The sequence below is a fragment of the Thamnophis sirtalis genome, unplaced genomic scaffold (genome assembly GCF_051295495.1).
Source record: "Thamnophis sirtalis isolate CommonGarterSnake01/CBP01778 unplaced genomic scaffold, rThaSir2_p1.2 scaffold_1, whole genome shotgun sequence".
Lineage (NCBI taxonomy): Eukaryota > Metazoa > Chordata > Lepidosauria > Squamata > Natricidae > Thamnophis > Thamnophis sirtalis.
In genome coordinates, this window is record NW_028261381.1 from 23,519,767 (window position 1) to 23,541,477 (window position 21,711).

At 40.1% G+C, this 21,711-nt stretch overlaps 1 protein-coding gene and 1 long non-coding RNA gene across 3 annotated transcripts in view; one reads left to right on the forward strand and one right to left on the reverse strand.

Moving 5' to 3' along the window:
• The window catches only part of LOC148049357 (uncharacterized), a 354,694-nt gene that overhangs the window by 259,004 nt on the left and 73,979 nt on the right, over positions 1–21,711 (forward strand). Inside the window, exon 2 of the long non-coding RNA XR_015695900.1 lies at positions 1,719–1,771. This is a non-coding gene — a long non-coding RNA (uncharacterized LOC148049357). The remainder of the gene's footprint in view (positions 1–1,718; positions 1,772–21,711) is intronic.
• Positions 1–21,711, reverse strand: part of ITGA6 (integrin subunit alpha 6) — a 71,712-nt gene that overhangs the window by 10,996 nt on the left and 39,005 nt on the right. For both annotated transcript variants that reach the window (XM_014058204.2, XM_014058205.2), the window contains exons 6-20: positions 16,910–17,123; positions 14,471–14,664; positions 13,868–13,959; positions 10,687–10,814; positions 9,355–9,450; positions 8,350–8,411; positions 7,645–7,802; positions 5,838–5,993; positions 4,777–4,892; positions 4,275–4,464; positions 4,094–4,177; positions 3,232–3,311; positions 2,995–3,072; positions 2,807–2,909; positions 825–998 (exon numbers count right to left, since the gene is read on the reverse strand). In XM_014058204.2, the coding sequence (XP_013913679.2) occupies positions 825–998; positions 2,807–2,909; positions 2,995–3,072; positions 3,232–3,311; positions 4,094–4,177; positions 4,275–4,464; positions 4,777–4,892; positions 5,838–5,993; positions 7,645–7,802; positions 8,350–8,411; positions 9,355–9,450; positions 10,687–10,814; positions 13,868–13,959; positions 14,471–14,664; positions 16,910–17,123 (1,925 nt within the window). The remainder of the gene's footprint in view (positions 1–824; positions 999–2,806; positions 2,910–2,994; positions 3,073–3,231; positions 3,312–4,093; positions 4,178–4,274; positions 4,465–4,776; positions 4,893–5,837; positions 5,994–7,644; positions 7,803–8,349; positions 8,412–9,354; positions 9,451–10,686; positions 10,815–13,867; positions 13,960–14,470; positions 14,665–16,909; positions 17,124–21,711) is intronic.

The following is a 21,711-nucleotide window of genomic DNA, read 5'->3' on the forward strand; positions in this document are numbered from 1 at the left end:
AAGAACTTAGCAAACTCTGCCTCTAGGACCAAAGAGGAAATAATTACACTGGTAGCATATAAATATGTTGTTGTGGGTTTACTTGCCACAAGCAGGAAGATGGAACTTGTTGGGATAGAGGCTGCTTAACGGAATGCATACAGAATTTACAAAGCAAGGAGTATGAACATTCCACAGGTTATTTATGCACAGGTATGGGCTTCCTCAAGAGAAAGGAAGGGAAACTTTTCTATCTATATTCTTCGTTTCTAATTCAAGCAGATACTGTATGCTATCTTTTCCCGCGTTCCAGAAATTTATTTATTTTTATTTCCTTTGTATCCTACCTTTATTTTACAAATAACTCAAGGTGAAGAACATATCCAGCATACATCCTCCTGTTTTCCCTACAACAAGTGGGGGCCAAAAGCATGCAAGGTGGGGTGGGCTGAGAGACAGTGACTGGCCAAGGACACTCAGCTGGCTTTCTTGGCTAAGGTGGGACTAGAACTCACAGTCACCCACTTTCTAATCTGATGCCTTAATCGCTAGTCTAAATGAGCTCATTCTTGCCATTGAGATACAAAGGCAAGATTATGTGTGTAATTTCAAGTTTTATTTGATCATCCAAAAAAAAGGAAATAATCTTTTTTCATACATTCCAATTATGTGAAATAGCAGCAGGACTTGCCAAAATAGCGTGCCAAAGAAACTGGCAAAGATCCTGAGGTGTTTCATTCTTTATTTTTCAAAAAGCCGAGATTGAGCCAACCCAATCACCAATCCCTTATAAATACCACAGAACAGCCATTTTAATTGAAAAATATGCAGTCACGCGCATTTACCTGAACATTCAAAAGGTTTATTTCATTTTGAGGAGTACACTGTAATTCTCCTAATTCCTTCGAATGAATGGAAACCAAATAGAGCAACCACTTGCCTCCTCTCAGTTCTTTCGGCCACATAATTTCCAAGAAAGCTGTACCAAGTGTTTTCAGTGGTTTACCTAAGTTCGTGATCTGTCAGAAACAAAATACACGCATTTGCCCATATTAGTAGATAACATCCCTTAAAAAACTATCGTGTAAAATAAATGCAACTATTCAATTTATTGTGAATGTGTTCCCTTTTTGCTTATTATGGCAAGATAGTATAAAACTCTCATTTCAGCCTTCTTCTGTATAGTCTTTTCCAAACGTTTAGGTCAGGTTGAAGGAGGTGCTCAACATCCAATACAACCACAAAGAGTGTGTTATGATACATGACCCATTTCATTTATTTTGCTTGAATCTTTGATTTTGAGAAAAATCTAACCGAACCAAAATCACTTGAATGTATGATTTTAAAAACAATTCTGTTTCATATAAGCAGCTTGAGGGCAGGTGAGTCCTGGGGACAAGGAATTCTGAAATTAGTATTTCTAGTGATTCCTATGGCTGATTAGCATTATTAGATTGATAGTGCTGCTTCTGTTTATGGAACAGGACTCTGACACCGTGGCACCACAAAACCGCGGTCCACTAAAGCGCGCCTGACGAAAGCGCGTATGTGACGTCATCAGCAGTGCGACAAATACCACCGCGGGGAAAAAAAGGGCGCTTTAAAAAGCGCTTTTAAAGCAAGCCGATTCACGTAAAGGTAAGGGTTAGGTTTAGGTTTAGGTTAAGGGTTAGGTTTAGGGTTACGTTAAGCGTTAGGGTTAGGTTTAGGGTTAGGTTAAGGGTTAGCGTTAGGTTTAGCGTTAGGTTAAGGGTTAGGTTTAGGTTAGGTTAAGGGTTAGGTTTAGGGTTAGGTTTGGGGTTAGGTTTGGGGGGGTTAGGTTTAGATTTACGCGTTAATTTTAATTTTACCGCTCACAGCGTGCTGTTTTCGTCGCGCTGTGATGATGTCACATATGCGCTTTCGTCGAGCGCGCTTTAGTCCACCGCGGTTTTGTGGTGGAACCCTCTGACACACCAAAGATTCCTGCTGATGGAAGGAAGTTCCTGTAACTCTTTGCGTCACTCCCCACTCCTTTTCCTGAAATCCAATCTGGGGCAAGTTTATTACAAGTTACCAAGGAGCAAAAAAAAAAAGGGGAGGGGATGTGTCTCCTGTCTCATTACCAGTGTGAGAATCCTGTGGTAATCATTCTTATCATGGGAACTTAAAATCTAAATTACTACATTCTCACATATTTACTATGGAATGAGCTCTCATCTCACTCAGATTCTTTCTTTTCTTCTCTCTTTTTTCTCTTTAACAGCACGTGTATACTACCAAATTAAATAGATTGGATGCAGTGTTGATGCATTCTCTAAAGATGGAAATTTGCATCTTTACAAATGTTTTGGATAAATTCAATTAATTATAAGACCGAAGAACATATCAAGAACCACCCACCTATCAAGAGATGATTATCAATTATAAATAAACATAAGATTTTTAATGTTAGCAGGTATTATTTCTTAATCACTATACAGTTTGGGATTTTCCCTCATCCTTACCCTTTCAATTAATATTTCTCAGGAATATGCACTTAATGATTCATCTAAAAGATATGAAATAGTTTGAATATAACATGCAATGGTACTGTGTCCCTTATTTCTCTCTCTGTTTTTAAGCACCCAAGTGTACTGGTTGATTTCAAGCAGTGATACAGCTATAGGCACAGTTGAACACCTGTGCATTGTTTTTGCCAGAAATGCAAAAGTTAACTACTCCCTGGTGAGGATCTTTTTTTTAAAATGCCATTGAGATACAAAGGCAAGACTATGTGTGAAATTTCAAGTTGATTTGATCACCCAAAAAGGAAATTAACTTTTTTTTTTCATGTATGCCAACTTACCCTGAATTCATATTCAATTAAACTACCAATCTCATCTTCAGATTTCATTGCACTTTCCCCATTGATATTACCACCAAAATACACCTGGGAAGGTTTAGCAACCCTGTTGTAAAAAAAACACAAACAAATATATGAAAATGACCTTAAAGAGGGACCGTTTCTGGCACTGAATTCTAAAGGACACTTACCCTGTAAGTGATAAAAGCAGTTCAATAACAACTTTAGCTTTTGCAGTAATTGGTTCCAAATTAGTCTGATTGCTTGTCCTGCAACAAAAAGGAAACAAAAGGATACTTTCAAGGAATAGTTAATTATTTTCATGTTATAATGCAGATGCGTTCACAACCTAATCCATAGTCATATCTAAGTATTATAAACAAAGCAGGAAACATGGTGAATCCAGGTTTTTTAAAAAAAGATCTTACGTTTCCAATTTCAGATTGATATCCAGCTCCTTCGTATCGACATTAACCTTGGTTGTACTTAAAATTACATAAAAGGTAACCTAAGAAAAGGAATAAAAAGAGTGATTACACTATATTGCAGGCATACTTCTTATATGCCATTAATTTCCTGGGATTGATTAAAAACTGACGTACTGGCGGCAGTGTCTTACTTGTTACTGAAATTTACTAAAGCCAATGTTTTAGTAAGATGTTTTACAGTAAGCATTGTATAATTTCTAGCTTTTTACATTGTGTATCCTCCCCGATTCTCACTTTTTGCTAAAAGATGCGTATTCTCTTTTAATATTACTTTTATGACTTCTGCCATAAATAAGAAATAAGGAGTAGCTGCTTTGCTTAATTTCTGATACGTTTGATCATACAGATAAATATGGTTCTGCTTTAATTTTTAAACTCAGTCATTTAATGAGAGGATAGTATGCAGGTAGTCCTGGAGTAACAGCCTGTCATACCCCTGTCAAAGCCATTCATTTACAGAGCATTAAATGGAATTGAAAAAAAGTGAATAATGACCAGTTCTCACACTTCACACTTACGACCGTTACAGGATCCCCACAGTCATATCATCAAATCACAAGGGCTTGGCAATTGACATGCATTTACGATGGTTGCAGCATCACAGGGTTGTGGGAATGTCATTTGCAACTAGGGAGTTTCTAACAAGCAAAATCCTCAGTTTACCGACCTTGGAAGGATGGAAGGCTGAGTCAACCTTGAGCCAGTCAGAATCGAACTGCCAAACTGCAGTCAGCAGAAGTAGCCTGCAGTACTGCATTCTAACCACTGCGCCACCACAGCTCATAAAAGAAACCATACTTACGGTAGAATTTCTTTTGAAAGGATTTCCAAGTTCACAGTCCACTTGAGAGCCATTTGAATTAGGACGACAGGCAATGGGTTTTTCCTGAATTAATTAAAAAAAAAAAACAGCTGCATCAAGCCAAAATTAAGTGAAACCACAGTATCTTTGAACATCCTCATCATTTGGCGGAATTATTTACCAAATAAGCTTGATTTATTCTGAGAGAAGAATAAGTCAAGCTGTCGGGAAAGGTTGCTACAAGTCTCGCTTCATGAGCATCTTCGCCATCTTTCAGTGGGTGCATGGCATTGGAAGGACTGTTGGTCACTGTGATTTCAAGGGCGATATCTTTCTGGTCTTTGAGAACAAGCACTGGAACATTGTTTTCCCTGGAGAAATAGAACAGAGTCACATCACTGGGAACTGGATGTGGGTAAAAGTGTTAGTACCATGTTTCCCCGAAAATAAGACAGGGTCTTATTTTCTTTGGACTCCCGAAATAAGCACTTGGCCTTATTTTCAGGGAAGCTTTATTATTTTTTTGAGGTGCAGGAGGCAGCGAGCGTGGTCACCTATAGCTGCTGCTGTGTTGCAATATTTCAGGGAGGGCTTATTTTAGCACATGCACTCAAAAGCCCAATTGATCTTTTTTCCAGGTAAACAGGGTACCACATTATTGCAAATTCCTTCTGTAGACTTACATGGGGAAATAGGCATATCGTTCGTCGTTTCCCTCTTTGGTGCAAAATTTGTAATGCATCTTCAGATTGCTGTGGCATATGTTGTCTGATCCACAGCCTTCTTTCAGAAACTGCACCTAAGAAAGAATACAAGTTCAATGGTTTAGCAGCAAATGTCACAGGTGATATAACAAAAAGGAGATTTTTCTAATTTTATATATGCCATATATTAATATGAGCCGCGGTCAGCTGTCTCATTATATGCAACCATAAATAGGAAAATAATTCAGACTCAATATTTAATCTATCACTCCCATCACATTGTATTGCATCCACAGAAAGCTACCTTCAGTTCTTCCTATCCTATTTTTTTCATTTCCACAAATAAGTACCTTTGCTATTCCACCTGGATGGCATAAGACCCACTTCCCTATTTCTACTCTGTTTCATTAATGTTTAGATCCAACAGGAACAGGACAGATTAATCAATGTTGTCATGAACCTTATTGTCTAGACCAGGGCTCACCAAACTTGCCAATTATGCTCCTGATTTGTGGTCTTCAACTCCCAGAATTCCCCTGCCAGCATGGCTGGCTGAGGAATTCTGGGAGTTGAAGACCACAAGTCTTAAACTTGCCAAGTTTAGAGACCTCTGCTCTTGCCCATCAACAATTCTCAGTACTAAGAAGTCAACATTCCATTCATCAGAAGCAGCGGGGGGGGGGGCTTGTATTTGAACCAGCATTTCAAGCTCAGGGACTGGTGTATCACAACCCTTAGTGGTACAAAATTATGGGAAGGAGGCTACAGAGCCATCAGTCTGTGGGAAGAGGAACATAATTTAATGTGCCTTTTTATCAACTCCAACAAGGGAAGGAGGATCTACTTTTCATCCCCAATGCTTGCAACCTTCTTTTCTTGACAAAATAATATACAGTATATTGGCACTGACTAAAGTGGCAAACATTGTTGAGATAATATTTCCTTTTTTAATAGATTTTCTAATCCAATTTTCTAATGATGATATAGCATACAAAGAGTCTTATAGATATCTAGCATAAAGATTCAAATAGATAACTTACTTCTGAATGCACTGTGTTGGGCTCACTAGCATTCAGAATTGGAGTAAGATCTGGCAGTGACCTTCCTTGTCTTCTGGGTTTTTCGGTGGTCTCAGGGGTATGAATTGCAATGCTAAGAGATACAGGAATTGGACGTAATTTATCTTTGATTTTTTCCTAAGAAATAAGAGAGAAGGTTCTGATTAATATATGGATTTCACTCCAACTGGGTTGATTTGGAACCTACTAACACATATTACCACAAAACTGGAATATAATGCTATTCATTCATTCATTCAACATTCAAATTTCAAGCAAGAAATTTATAGGCCACACAACTTTCAATGATTCTGGGTGTCCTACAATTTAAGTTTTGAAAATTAAAATACAAAAATACAAAATAAAAATACAAAAATAAAAATATGAATGGCCCAACAACAGCATGTAACTCAAACCCTTGTCCAGTCTGAGTTCCATCTTCACTTTATCCCAAAGCCTGGGAGAATCGCCCAGTTCTTTAAAAATTCCTGAATATTATCAGGATGGGTGCCATCTAGATCAATTAGATGTTTCCAATGCCCTCAATTCAAATGACAGTTTAAAATAAAAATATCTCCTTCCATGTTGGTCCGAGAGCATGTCAGGCAGAGAAAAGACAAGAGCAAAGGAGATCTGCCAGATTACTTAGGAGAAGGCCCAACCCTTCTTGATGGGCTGCACTGCAAAGCTATTTATCACAGCAGGCAGAAGGAGGAATTGCTGGGAACAATGTGTTTCGTTTCTGAACTCTGAACTTCTCTTGCCAAGTGAGTTGTCATGGATGTACATTCAATTTTGCCTGGTGGCTTTCAGTTTGTTTGGTGGACTTACTGTATATACTCGAGTATAAGCCTAGTTTTTCAGCCCACTTTTTGGGCTGAAAAAAGCCGCCTCGGCTTATACTCGAGTCAGTGAAAAATTTGCCCGAAATGGAGGAGAAAAAGGGGCGGGGCCATGCCGCTGGGTGACACTCGTGAATGGCCCGGCGCCCCTGTGAGTTTCCCCTCTCTCTGTGTCAGTTTGCCACGCAGCGCGCATCGCACCATCCCCCCTCCTCACGTTCTAATGTAATGCAGGGCTGTCTTACGATTCCCCTTCCTCCCCCTCCTGCCGCTCTGCAACGATGTCCCACCTCCTCCTTGTTATGGCAAGCAGCCACATAGCGATGTCCCACCTCCTCTGGTACAGTGATCCAATAATAGGAATCACTGTGCCGTGTGTCATAGGAGGCGGGACATCGCTCCCGCGGCTGCACGGGACATCATCATCACAGCGGGACATCAGCATCATGAGGTGAGTGAAGTATTTCATTGAATACACCACTAGTTTACTGTTTTTCTTTGAAATAAATATTCAAAAACATTATTGGTATCTATTTTTATTTTTGAAATTTACCGGTAGCTGCTGCATTTCCCACCCTAGGCTTATACTCGAGTCAATAACTTTTCCAGTTTTTTGTGGTAAAATTAGGTGCCTCGGCTTATATTCGGGTCGGCCTATACTCGAGTATATACGGTACTTGTTGGAGCAACTTTCTATTGCTTTATGGACTATTGGTCATTGCCTTGTGGATTAATCTTTGTCTGCTTGTGGCTGCCTTTATTTGGGGTAGTTCTGAGGCTGGGTGGAGGGAACTGTTGGGAGTATTAATAAACTCTCTAAAACACATGTGCGTGTGTGAATGAGCGAGCCACACACCATCCCTGTACTAATGTTGGGTTTCGTTCAACTATAACCTGAAAACAAGAGCCCTACAACAATTGCAGCCCTTTTTAAAAAATCATCATACCTCTAATTCGAGCCTCTTAGTCACACACTTTTCCATCTGCTGTATTTCGAGAGTTACACTTCCGTTTAATGAAACAGAGCGAGGGTTAGAAAAATGCACTCTTGCTGGCAAGCCTAATCGCCTCCTCTCATGTTCTACATCAAACGTATAGTCCAAAACTGGAGAAAGGAGAAGTGTGAAAGAAAAAACAAAACTAGTAAGTCTAAGAGATACACATTGCACTCCATCCAAGCTAGCTCTGGGAAGAAAACCTCTCCACGTGGTTAGCCAACTATCCAAATACTTTTGTTTTGAAAAATGCCCCTGGAAATTACACTATAGTTTCTTTTTTATGTGATATAGTGCCTTACCCCAATTGCTATATTTGAACTCATTGGCACAATGAGTTAATTCAACCGCATGATGATTGATAATCTCAGGAATTATGGTAGTGATGTGATGTGACTTTTGTTTTCAAAGGGAAAAAAAACAGAAAAGCAAACAGAATGCCAGCACTCTGCAGTCTTAACCATTTTTGCACTGTGGGGGTGGGGGGTTAAAAACAAATAAATAAAATGAAATATATTTTTCTGGAAACAGGCATTCAGTTCAATCCATTTTGTTCCTAAATTTCAGCTCTTTCAGACTTAAAGAGGCCCAAGATCAACAAAGTACTGTCATCTTCTGGGACTATAACGGTAGACAATTATTCTTATAAAAACTTACTTATTTTTTGATTGAAGCTACTCTCGCTGGCTGTATATTCAAAACATGATCTAATGTTCAGGCTGCAAAAATTCAAGAGGATAAAAGGGGTTTTAAAAAGTGAGTTCTATACGGCTGACATTTTCTTAAGTCCCAAGAAGGAAGGACCTCTTTTTAAGAGTCCTTCCTCTTCTATTGGACGCTCAGATACATTTTAGATAGCTAAGGTTCAGTTCTGCCAGTTGTCCTAACAGCACAGTTTTGCACAAGACCAGAGTTCTTTAGAAGCTAATTACGTAACGTACAAAGTCTCCTACCATTTGGAAAGCTTCCACATTGTGACTTAATCCTTACTAGCCTCAGGAAACCGAAATAAAGTTAGTGTGGAGTTGCAGGCTCCATCAGGGAGAGGAAGTGTTGGATCTTTGTCTAGATCTGCACCTGAGCACAGAGTTCCAACTAAGACTTGAAACTTCCTGATTCTGTGCACAATGCATTTGTTGTTGTTCTAACACTACCAACAAGACAGCACTGAGTAGAATAAGGAAATAGAACACAGCCCTTGTGCTTGCCTTGCTCTCTCCCCTTCTGGGCTAAGGCGGGATTTTTTCAGCCGTTTCTAGAGATCCTAGAGCAGGAGTGTCAAACTTGCGCATGCGGCCCAGATGCCTCACACACTGGCCACGCCCACCCGCATTTTAGCAAAGGGGGGGAAGTCACAGTATGTCACGTGACAACGTGACGATGCAAGTTTGACACCCCTGTGCTACAGTGTGAATCTGGGACCTTTGCTTACGAAGCACATGTCCTACAACAGAGTTAGAACCATCCTTAATGAAAGGGTGATGTATTTATTCTATGCTACTAATTTCTGAAAGAACCATCCTAAAAATATTAACAGGCTAATTGAGTATCCTTATGATGATACATTGCACCAAGTTATGACTAAAGTTCCACATAAACCACTTACATGTAAATCTTTTTTGCTAAAAATGGAAAACAAAAACAAAAGGCTCAGGGGCTCACCAAAGGTTACTGGACACTTCACAGTTCCTCACATTCAGATCAATTTTCTCTGGAGAGATCATAATGGATTTCTTAATGCTTATCACAGGCCTTGATCTTGAGAGATGTGAAGCAAGGAGAGAAAAAGTCATTAAAATAAAAGTAGCAATAGGAAAGAACGGCATTACACTAATAAATAGTAAGAATAACGTGAAGCTTCAGTCTTAAGAGTAGGATATCACGCAAAGAGAATGAAAGCTACCCTGCTTTATTTTGTATAGTAGTATATGAAAGTCATCCCTATCCATGGGTAAATCATTTTATAGAGTGGTACTTGTAAGGAAATAGGAGGAGAAAGGAATACAGGTAGTCCTTGACTTACAATCACAATTGAGGCCAACATTTCCATTGTTAATTGAGATACTTGTTAAGTGAGTTTTGCTACATTCTGCAACCTTGTCTCAGTTGTTAAGTGAACCACTGCCATTGATAAGTTAGTAACCCAGTTGTTAAGTGAATCTGGCTTCCCCATTGACTTTTGCTTCTCAGAAGGTCAAAAAAAGGTGGTCACATGAGTTTGGGACTCTGCAACCATCATAAATACGAACCCATTACCAAGCATCTGAATTTTGATCACACGAACATGGGGATGCTGCAAAGGTCATAACTGTGAAAGATGGTCATAAGTCACCTTTTTCAGTGCCGTTGTAACTTTCAATGGTCACTAAGATAACTGTTGCAAGTTGAAGATTACCTGTATTATGTATGCTCACTGCTTTAAGTTATTTATAAAAGTAATGAAGGCAGGATTTAAAAATCTCATAAGTAAGTAAAAATAAGTAAATGGTTCCATTCTAATCACTATTTTGGACCTATTTCTTAATGGTATAAAAAACAAAGATCTCAAAAGCATGAAACTGGTCCTTTGCAAATAGCAGTAGGGGTGTTTCAAAGTTTAGCTGAGTTTCACATTGGAAATTATCTAAAACAGTGTTTCTCAGCCTTGGTGACTTTAAGGTGGGGTGAACCTCAACTCTCAGAATTTCCCTTTGCTGGCTGGGGAATTCTGGGAGTTGAAGTCCAGCCAATCTTAAAATCGCCAAGGCTGAGAAACACTGATCTAAAATGATAGGAACTATCTACTTTGCACTAGAAGTAACTGATTTGAATAAAAACCAACACATCAGAGCCAAGATAGTTTGAATTCAAAATATTCTTCACACCCCTCAATAGACTTAAGAGTTGTTATGGAATCGATCGGTCTTACAAATTTGATAACTAGCTGAATAAACTTACTTTAAGAACCTCTTTTATTTATGGAGACAGTTAAACCATAATAAAGTGAGCACGTACCTGTAAACTGAAACAGTATCTGAAAGAGATCCAACAGCAATGTCAGGGTAAGCGTTTCCATCAAGATCCATATTTCCAGTGATAGAGTACCCAAAGAATATGACATTATTTGTCGCGCCATCAAGAATCTAGAAATGCAAAACAAAAGCATAGAAATGCAGCACAGTGTTAAACTACCCCTTTAACATTCAACATGTGGGAACCTATGCTGAGACATCCACAAGACTGAGGTGGCACAGTGGGTAGAGTGCAGTACTGCAGGCCACTTCAGCTGACTGCTATCTGCAGTTCAGCCGTTCAAATCTCACCGGCTCAGGGTTGACTCAGCCTTCCATCCTTCCGAGGTGGGTAAAATGAGGACCCAGATTGTGGGGGGCGATATGCTGATTCTGTAAACCACTTAGAGAGGGCTGAAAGCCCTATGAAGCGGTATATAAGTCTAACTGCTATTGCTATTGCTAAATGTTTATGGAGATTCTCAGTCATCCAGGTCATTGTTGTCCCAAAGGTGCTTTTTCAAGAGGCAAGTGGACTTTCTTGGTTTTTCTTTGAAGACATTTCGCTTCTCATCCAAGAAGCTTATAAAAATGCTGAAGAAGCTTCTTGGATCAAAAGCAAAATGTCTTCAAAGAAAAAAAAAGACCAGTTGCCTCTTGAAAAAGCACCTTTGGGACAAAATCAGATGCTTTCATCAACATGACCAAAGCAGCAGTGCGCTGGAAGCTCCGCCATTTTGTACATGGACATGACATCATAATGCCACAGGAGAAAGGACATAATTTGCAGAACAACAATGCAACACTGCTTTCTCATTTAGCTTCCACCCTTGACTCCATTTATAGAGAAGTCTTGGGGTGTCCCTTTAAGTCAATCTTAAATCTTGGCAATTTCCCAAACACTGTATAAGTCAGTGTTGGCAAACCTTTTTGGCACCGACTGCTGAAATGGGAGCGTGATTGTGCGCCAGAAACCAGAAGAGCAGCTGCCTGGTGTGTACACGGAGGAGTGCTGGAAACCGGAACAGCAGCTCCCCAGTGTGAAGCTGAGCTTCCGGTTTCGGACACGCATGCATGTGCAAAGACCAGCTGGCTTGTGCACATGTGCGCGCCGGAAACCAGAAGCTCAGTTCTGGTCTTTGGGTTTCCGGTGCTCCCACACATGCAAAAACCAGCTAGGGAGTTCTATGTGCGCACCAGAAACCAGAAGCTCTGTTGCCTGTTGGTCTTCTGGTTTCCGGCGCGCAAAGACCAGCGCGCTGGAATCCAGAAGAGTAACGGGCGATGGCTGGCATGCCTGGAGAGATGGCTCTGCATGCCATTTCTGGCACGCGTGCCATAGGTTCACCATCACGGTATAAATTATTTGCCATCACCTTCTTCTCAAATGCTTTTCAGCCTCCAAGTCTATGGTTGAGAGAAAGAGACTGGAAGTTCTATCACCTACAGTATTAAATAGATGAAAAAAATCAGGAGCACGCTAGACAGAGTGAAAGCTGCAAGATAGATGAATCACTGAACTGCAAGTGGCAATTTATTGCAAGGCTTAGGCCCTTTCCTGTGTAGATCACTGCATTTTCCTAAACAGGAAACAATATAAACAGAATATTCTGGTCAAATTGAGCTTTGCTCAAATGACAAAACACTTCTGAACTGTGAAGAACACTTTTGCTGTGTTCTTTTTAACCTTGTTTGATTTGCCAGTTGTGACTTACTTTTTAATCCCCACAATTAGTTTCTCCATTAGTTTCTAATTCATCCCAGTTGCTATCCACAACTAATGTCTACATTCATAAGAGAACTGGTCATGCATCTCTTCATCACTCTTGTCAAATTGTAAACTCTTATTAAAATTATTGACCTACAGAGTTAAGAATTTATTGTTGACTGCTCAGAACAGATAGTCAATTTTTCCCAGATTTCTTGAATGCATAATACTTATGAATAATGCGAGAATCAATGGCAATTAAGAGAAATTATATCTGTATTTATCTGAGGTCATTTCTTCACTTTGTATATGAAGAAAATGTATGATTTAAAACAGAAAAGAAGAATGAAAAACCTGACTGAAAAAGAAAATATTCACAAAGCTTGCAGGAAAGAAGGATCAAAGCTTAAATGCTAGTAGTGAATTTAAACACCCTAAATTTAAAAAGCACATGTTGCTTTTGCAAGCAAGACAGCTCTTGAAAAAAAAACTAAAACTATATCAAATATAAACCATAAAACTATATCTAAGAGCCGTGGTAGCACAGTAGTTAGAATGCAGTACTTCAGGATAATTCTGCTGACTGCTGGCAGTTCAATTCTCACCAGCTCAAGGTTGACTCAGCCTTCCATCCTTCCGAGGTGGGTAAAATGAGGACCCAGATTGTTGGGGGCAATAGGCTGATTCTGTAAACCACTTAGAGCGGGCTGTAAATCACTGTAAAGCTGTATATGTCTAAATGCTATTGCTATTGCTAATATCCTTACGTCAATGGAACAGTATCAATATGCTGCATGTTTCTGTATTTTCTGCCCCTTTCTATCCTTGAAATTCAGATATGAACAGGAAAAACTGGAGCAGTGAAAAGGGGAATAGGAAAAGGAATATGTATGGTTCGCCTGTCCTCACCATTTTTGTTCTCTTTCCATTTAAGAATGGAAATGGAATTGGGCTTTTGAGAATGGTGGGTAACCATTCTCTTTGGAGGTGTGGTGGTTGGACGTAGTGGTGCACCATCAATAACTTTACTGTCCATAATACTTATTTGAAAGATGCAACACAGTGCATTGCCTTCCTTATACCAAGGCAATGACTTTTTCCCAATCCAGCATTGTTCTCCCAAGTTTGCTACTACCCTCTTTCCCTTCCTGTGAAGAGAAATAGCAGCTTTGTTGTTGTTGGAGAGAGGCAAAGCTCCTTTTCTACCCATTAACTGTGCTTTCTTGTGAGTCAATGTCATGGTAGCATGAACAGAGACCTAGATCCACTCGATTTATATTGAGAAAGAATCAAGTTTGAAAAAACTATAGGAAGGGCACAGGAGGGGTAATATAATACTAGATAAAATACTAGGTAAAGTATAGTGTAAAAAGCCAGTAAATGATGAAAGCTGATAACTTCAATGACTGGGCAGGAGCAAGTAAGTAGATGAAATGAAATTCCACTACACACAGAAGCAAATGTTGCAAGCTAATACCTGTGCTGGTTTTGTGTTTATCCCATTCCTGGAGCCATGATAGAGATACACCCTGCCAAACTCTCCATCATAAGGAGCCCCCACAGCAATATCTGTATTTTAAAAAGAGGAAAAGAGAAAAGAAAACAGAATACTCAAGGTGACTTTCCTTATTTCTAAACACGAGTTGTTTACATCAGGCATAATAAAACAAGCACGCAAATCTTAGCAAGTGAGAGAGAGCTGTAAAATGACAAATCTCTAAAACTTCAAATTATAAATTAAGCAACAATGAACATGTTTTGCAAGGTGCAATTTTCCTAAGGATAACTGTAAGTTTCAAAATGTTTGAATGTTAGACAAAACGCTGCTCAGTATTTCATGGTATTTGTAGCTCTATGATGTCAGCTTTGTTGATGAATTTTAAAACAAAATATGGGATATAAAAATGATAAATAAACTACACAAAAATAAATGAATAAAGAAAAATTTTATTGGCTCCCAAAGAAGTACGGATTAAGCATTATGTTGGATTCAGATTTCTGGATAATTTGGGGTAACTGCTGAATGTTAACAAAAAAATCCATGAAAATCCAAACCCATACAAGATTCTTTCCTGCTTACCTGAAAAGCCGTCTTTATTAACGTCACCAATGTTTTCAACTGCAATCCCAAACATGGAGTCTTTAGATCCATTGAGGCGGATTGGGTGTACTCTGTCCCATTTGCCTTCCTGATTAATATACACATAGACAGCACCACCAATTTCTCCATCTCTGTCAAAATACTGTGGAGCTCCAACCACAATATCTTGCCAACTGAAAAAAAGGAGAGCAAAAATTGGTTTTAAGTTCTCTCCCCCTTCAAAAAAAAATATACCCCCAGCAACTTTGAAGGGATCAGATCAGTTAAATGACTCCTGCTCAATGCATGGTGCGATAATGGGAGCCGAGGTGGCGCAGTGGTTAAATGCAGCACTGCAGGCTACTGCTAGATCAGCAGTTCAGCGGTTCAAATCTCACCGGCTCAGGGTTGACTCAGCCTTCCATCCTTCCGAGGTGGGTAAAATGAGGACCCAGATTGTTGGGGGCAATATGCTGACTCTCTGTAAACCGCTTAGAGAGGGCTGAAAGCCCTATGAAGCGGTATATGTCTGCTGCTATTGCTATTTGCTTGAATCAAGCTGGATTTCTAGTTCCTTCAGGGACTTACAGAGGTCTGTCTTAGAAAATAATACTAGAAAATACTTAGAATTTTCTTAAAATTCTTACAAAAGCAAGGTTTATCCTTGCTTTTAAATAGATCTTTTAAAAAATGTTCTCTTCTACTTATAACCTTCTGATAATTTCCAAATACTAACCAGTTTTAATCCAGCTCTCCCTCTTGCAATCAGCCAAATTCAGCTAAGTGCTAACTATTGTATAATCATCTGTGAAGAAAAATTTCTTAACTGCAACTTTAAAAGTTTCAACAGTGAAGGGCTACTGCTGAGTAGGAATAATGGAAACTGCAGTTGGACACAGTGAGGTCACAAAATTGTGGAAGCCCTCTTATATTGCTTCATAATAGTCCTTTAATGGTTGATTATCACAAAAATCCTGGAATGTTTTCCTATTACGCTTCCAATAGGTGGTCATCTCATGGCATTTGAGATTCCTCATTTGGACCCAGACTTGTTTCTGAGGAAATAGAGAGAGTAGGTAGGTAGGTAGGTAGGTAGGTAGGTAGGTAGGTAGGTAGGTAGGCAGGCAGGCAGGCAGGCAGGCAGGCAGGCAGGCAGGCAGGTAAAGTGATAGAGAAATAGAGAGAGAAAAATACAGTAGGCAGGTAGGGAGAGAGAGAGGGTGTAGGTAGGTAGGTAGGTAGGTAGGTAGGTAGGTAGGTAGGTAGGTAGGTAGGTAGGTAGAGGGATAGAGAGAGAGAAATAGAAAGAGATAGAGAAATACAGTAGATAGGTAGGGAGAGAGAGAGGTAGGTAGAGGGATATATATATATATATATGTATGTATGTATGTATGTATGTAGGTAGGTATGTATGTAGGTATGTAGGTAGGTATGTAGGTAGGTAGGTAGGTAGGTAGGTAGGTAGGTAGGTAGGTAGGTAGAGAGGTAGGGAGAAATACAGTAAGTAGGTAGGGAGAGAGAGTGAGAGTAGGTAGATAGGTAGATGTTTCCAGGTGTATTTATCCATGTGCTGGACAAAAAAATCACTGACAATCTGCAGCACCTAAGACTTTGTTTCTGCTGGCACAGCACTTGATCAATCTAATTCTCATCAATCACTTTAACTAAAGAGCTTTCCGAAAGGAAAAAAAGTTTTTGCATTCTGCAAACCTCCCAAAAACAGTACGCTTTTCTTGAAAATGGGCCCATTCCCCCCCCCCAAAAAAAGGCATGAATAGTCTTGAGGGGAGGGCTTGCAGAGTGCTCCTGGGGGGGGGGTGGGAGGTCCAAAAATGAGCAAAAAATGGCCCGTTTCACAAAAACAGGCCTGTTTTTTGTCAAAAAAAAATGCATGCATAGCCTTATGGAGGCTTATAGAGTGCTGCTGAGGGCTGAGGGGGGCAAAAAATGGCCCATTTTTTGCTCATTTCTGCCCTTCCCAGCCCAGCAGCTCTCTGAAAACCTCCATAAGGGTATGCACAGCCATTTTGGTGAAGGGGTTGGGGCTTCAAAGGCAAAAAATGCTGTATTCAATGTATAATACGCACCCAGATTTTCAGCCTCTTTTTTGAGGAAAAAGGTGCATCTTATACTCCGAAAAATGTGGTAGTTAAATTCTAGAATCTAAGTCCTCCATCATCCTCTTTTCATCCTTCCTGATCTTGATACTTGCTGCATGTATTAGGAGTATAGTTTTTTTTGTTTAAGGTATAAAAGATACTTTTATCTTTTGGCTGGTGCCTTTTCTGAAAGGGATACAGGGGATGTTACATATGCTCTGGTTGCCCTCTGCTATTTCTAGGCTGCAGGGAAAGAGCCCAATTCCACTCTGACTTCTGCCAAAATGAGATCACGCATCACAGAAAAGCAACTTGGAGGTGTGAAGGAGAGGAATCTCACCCATCGTGGTTGAGGTCCACTACGGCCACATCATAGCCGAAGGAAGAGGCCAGCCCCTCGCCTTCAAATATGTGTACTGAGGACAAGGTCCGCTGGATGTCACTGTCTTTTTTCAGAAGGACCACAGCTCCACTATGGTTGGCTCTCGGGGCACCAGAAACAAAAGTGACCTCCTCCTGAGAGATGATCCCTTTTCCAGAGTCCAGAGAAAACCCTAAAACAGAACACAAATATTCAGATAAAGACCTCACACTGGGACCCGCAATGGTGCCTGGCAACTATTGTTATGTTAAAGGAGGATTAGGAAAGTGAGACAGGTATGCCTGTATACACTTTAGATCATCACATTCCCCCTCCCCCTTTTAAACAGGAGATCCGGGTTGAGGGAAAACACATTCCCTGACTTTTAGGCACATCAAAGCCAAAACTGCCAGCAAATGTTGACAGGCCAAAAAGCTGAATGCATCTCAGGACAGATTATTTTTGTAGAGGTCCACATCTCCTTAGAGGTATCTTGGGAAGCTACAGGCCAGCAGTAAGCAAGGCAAAAGTTCAGATCAGCACCAGTTTTATCTGCCTCACATCTTCCTTGTGGGGTCCTTGGTGCTCTCAATCCTTACTCGCACTGATGATGTTACCTAGTTTGATAACGAAATGTCTTCAAGAAAATAACCAAGCTCAGAGGAGCCCTCATTTCAACCCTCAGCCACAAATATTCTCTAGGTATCTTTCTCTTTCTCCCCCCTTTTTTTTTACAAGAGAAGGACCAACAGGCTAAGAATGTTGAGTCTTACAAAAGTTGTGACTGAAAAGGGCCTTTTCACCTTCCCAAACATCTGTATGCATTGGACTATAATTTCCACTCTTTCCAGACCAGCTCATCTGACCAAAGCTGATTAAAACAAAAAAAGACAATTTTCTCTCCCCTCCTCCCTCCGTCTCTCACACAGACACAACTACCACATCCCATGTCCAACTTTAGGTATCTATCCTTCAGTCCATCAGTGCACACCTCATACATCCATTCCAGGCCTCCTCTGAATTCCATCCGCCGGCCAATGCTGACTGGCGACTACCCGGAGCAGAGCCTTCTCTGTGGCTGCTCCGACCCTCTGGAACGAGCTCCCCGTGGAGATTCGAACCCTCACCACCCTCCAGGCCTTCCACAAAGCCCTTAAAACCTGGCTGTTCCGACAGGCCTGGGGCTAAAGAGGTTTCCCGCCCCCCCTCGAATGGTATGGTTGTTGTGTGCTTTTAAATTGTGTATTGTTCTGTTTGTCTTTTTTATCCCTTATCTGTACCCCTTCCCTGACTTTGATTGTGAGCCACCCTGAGTCCCCTTCGGGGAAAAGGGCGGCATATAAATGCAATAAATTCAATTCAATTCAATTCATTTATTTTTATATACACACCCACCATGTTCATATGTAGACACCCATTTATTTGCTTTTGCATACACATCACAAAACCAAAATGCAAACAAGGAAGAGGATGAAGAAGACAGAGATGCAATAGATTGCAATTTCCTACCCTCTGATACGCAAACAGAAAGACAGATACATAGGTGCATATATACAGTGCATACACATACAGACCCAACTTCCTAAATATATTGCTAATCATGCATGCAATCTATTTCAGTGATGAGTGAACATTAAGAAATGCACTTTAAAATGACTGTGCCTCTTACCTACAGCACCCTTATGATGTTTAATGAATGTTCACACTATCATGGAAAATGGCTCATGCTCTCACATCTCAAAAAAGGACACACTTTGCCAAGAATGTCAAATTAGGATTAATTTGCCAAATACTCTACATTAGTTTTTATAGGACTCACATAGCCCCAGCCAAATGTACCCCCCAATTTTGGTAGCAGCAGTGGTGTAATTACTAGAGGCACCTGGATAAAGTCCTTCAAGAATGTGAAAACAAGAAAAACCCAGAAAAGTCACATGTTTAAATGCTATGCTGTGAACAGAACTACATGTTATACACAGTGATTGTCCTTAGTCCATTTATAGTATTGGTATTTTACCATTCCTTCAACAACTGGGAGGAAGAGCAGTTGCAAATCAGATGCATCACTCAGTTTACCTTTCCTTTTCCAAAAATCCTTTCTTGTCAGAATTTTAAATAGTGAGCAGATATCATCTTTAATCTCTGGCTCACAATAATGGTAAGAGTTGGGTGGTGCTTACAGAAGTGGGATGTTGGGTGTGGGTGGGCCAAGAACTGTTTTAATAGCAGTCCAATTTGGTTGTCTCAAAATCCAGGCAACTCTTTCCTTTCTTCCCGGAGGGGAGTTGTGTTCCACAAAGAAAATGACACAGCTGTGTGATTTGAGGTTCACCAAGAAGCGAACATCAAAATCATGGCTCTGTGTTGGGATAGTTATGAGAACAAAGCCCATTTTTAAGCCTTCATGAGCCTTACTGTCTCATTAATTAAAAGTGGGCAATGATACCCAATTATGGTCAGTTCCCCAAAATCTGCTTGGTCCTTTAGGGAAAGAAGCATCTGGATTTGGGGTGGGTAAATATGGGTGCATGCCAAACTAAATAAAGACCAGCTATTATGGATCCTAGAGAGACCAAAAAGGGCTGAAAATGAAAGCAGCTTTTCCTTTGTCAAAATGTTTTTTAAAAGCATTGCAAAAATCTTTTTAAAACCCTGATTAGAAAAGCCTTACGAAGAAGCTTTGTATCCCTAAGTATAAAAGCGATAAAAACTTCTCCTTTGTGGAACCAGGCAGTCTAGGCAAGGGATGGGCAGAAATGGATTGGGGCTGTTTTCAAATACTTGGGGACTTCCCAACAATTTGGAATGCAATTCTACTGAGAGCCAGGTTAACACCTGGAACTGGATAACAATCAAGGTTCATATATCATGTAATTGCTCCCAAGTGGCCTTTTGCCGATCCTAGGAAGTCTCTTGGTTTACAGAGAAGATGAAACCATAGAAGAAACACCTTGCCTGCTGGCAGAGGAAGTTCAAAAGTGAATCTGATCAAGGACATGTTTAAACCTACACCATGGTTATAAGAATGATTATTCATGCTTGCTTCTCCATTCTTATGCCAACAGTGAGTTACCTTCTAGTAGCATTGTTTAAGGTTGCCTATTCCCTGTTAGGGTACATTGAGCAAGAAGAACTACACCTTCCTGGGACCAGTCCCTCAAATTTGCTGTAATCTTGACCTTTTGTGGACAGAATCCAATGTGATGCCTTGAACAAAGTCTTGCAATGTTATCTGGGAATCTTTTCAGCCTGTAGACTCTGATGGAGGTACTCTCTATAGCAGTAGCACTTATATACCGCTTTACGGTGCTTTACAGCCTTCTCTAAGCTGTTTACAGAGTCAGCCTATTGCCCCCAACAATCTGGGTCCTCATTTTACCCACTTCCGAAAGATGGAAGGCTGAGTCAACCTTGAACCTGGTGAGGACTCATTTAAAGAGAAGGTTTCCACCAGGTAGGAATGGGGTGATAGTGTATCCTCATCAAGAAGCCATCCCTGTATCTGATAATTTTGGATAACTATCATTAAATCTCCAATTTTCCTGTTCTTCAGGATACTCTCAAGAAACAGTGTTGTATCAGATACAAAGTACTTATCAAGAAGTGAATTATATAGAACTATTTCAATCTGGATTCATACACAGTGATGTCTTTGATTGCTCTGGGCGATAAGCTTTATTAAGACGTGAATGATGAATACATTTCTCCTGGTCCTTGTAGATTCCCAGCAGCTTTTCATATCACTGAGCATGGCATCTTCCTAGGCTACTTGCAAGTGTACTTCGTTGGTTTTATTCTTATGTAAGTAGTAGTACCAGATGGTGGCAATGGGGGAAGAGAGATTGACCTGGTAGATCCTCAGTTGTGAGATTCTCTAGGGTTCAAACCTCTTCCAATTACTGTTTAATGTTTATATGGCACCACTGGGAGAAGTCACCCATCGGTTTGGGTGAAATACCATCAGAATAGCAGTGATACACAGTTCTTTCCCATTCTGAGCCAAGTTGATGATGCCATAGATACCTTGAACTAATGTTGGGAGGCTGTTTGGATCTAGAATTGAACCCAAGTAAGACAAGGTCATTGAAGGGACCTCTACTGGTTCCAACTCCTGAAGCGGTGACACCCTTTTTCCTTCCATCATTCAGTAGGAACACTAGCTTTAATTGTGTTCAAAGTGCTTTTAGTTTTTCTAGTGAGAAACCCTGACCATTCTCTTTTCAGGCATAGCTAAGATTATCTTCTGAATATAATGAAAACCCATGGCACCTGTTATTTATACATTTAGAAATTAGATGAAATTAGAAATAAAGTCGACTATGAATTCATGCATTGTATTCAGGGAACAAAGAGACCCATTTCCCAAATCTGAAGAAACAGATTGTTAAGCATCATTAAGTGTAAACAACACTTGATTCTCTCATGGCAATTTTTTAAAAAAGAAATAAAACCTATTGCCTCTGTTTCAAAAGGTGAGTTAGAGAGGAAGAGGAAGACTTAAATTAGAACCAAAAGAGTTATGTAGCTGGTTTGGTCCAGTTTATAGAAACTGGTGTTACAATTTTGTCTAAGATGGGGGTTTGATCATCAGAAAGATCAGTAGTAATAGCAGGAAGATGGTAGTAAGATGAGAGGCTGCAGTTACAAAATGTTGACAAGATTGAGGGTAACTTGACAAGCTGGTTGCAAAGTGCTGGATAAATTGGACCAGACAGTACATCATTGCAAACAAGATATGTTCAACTCTGTGAGTCTTCTATCAAGTAAGACAATGTTTGAAG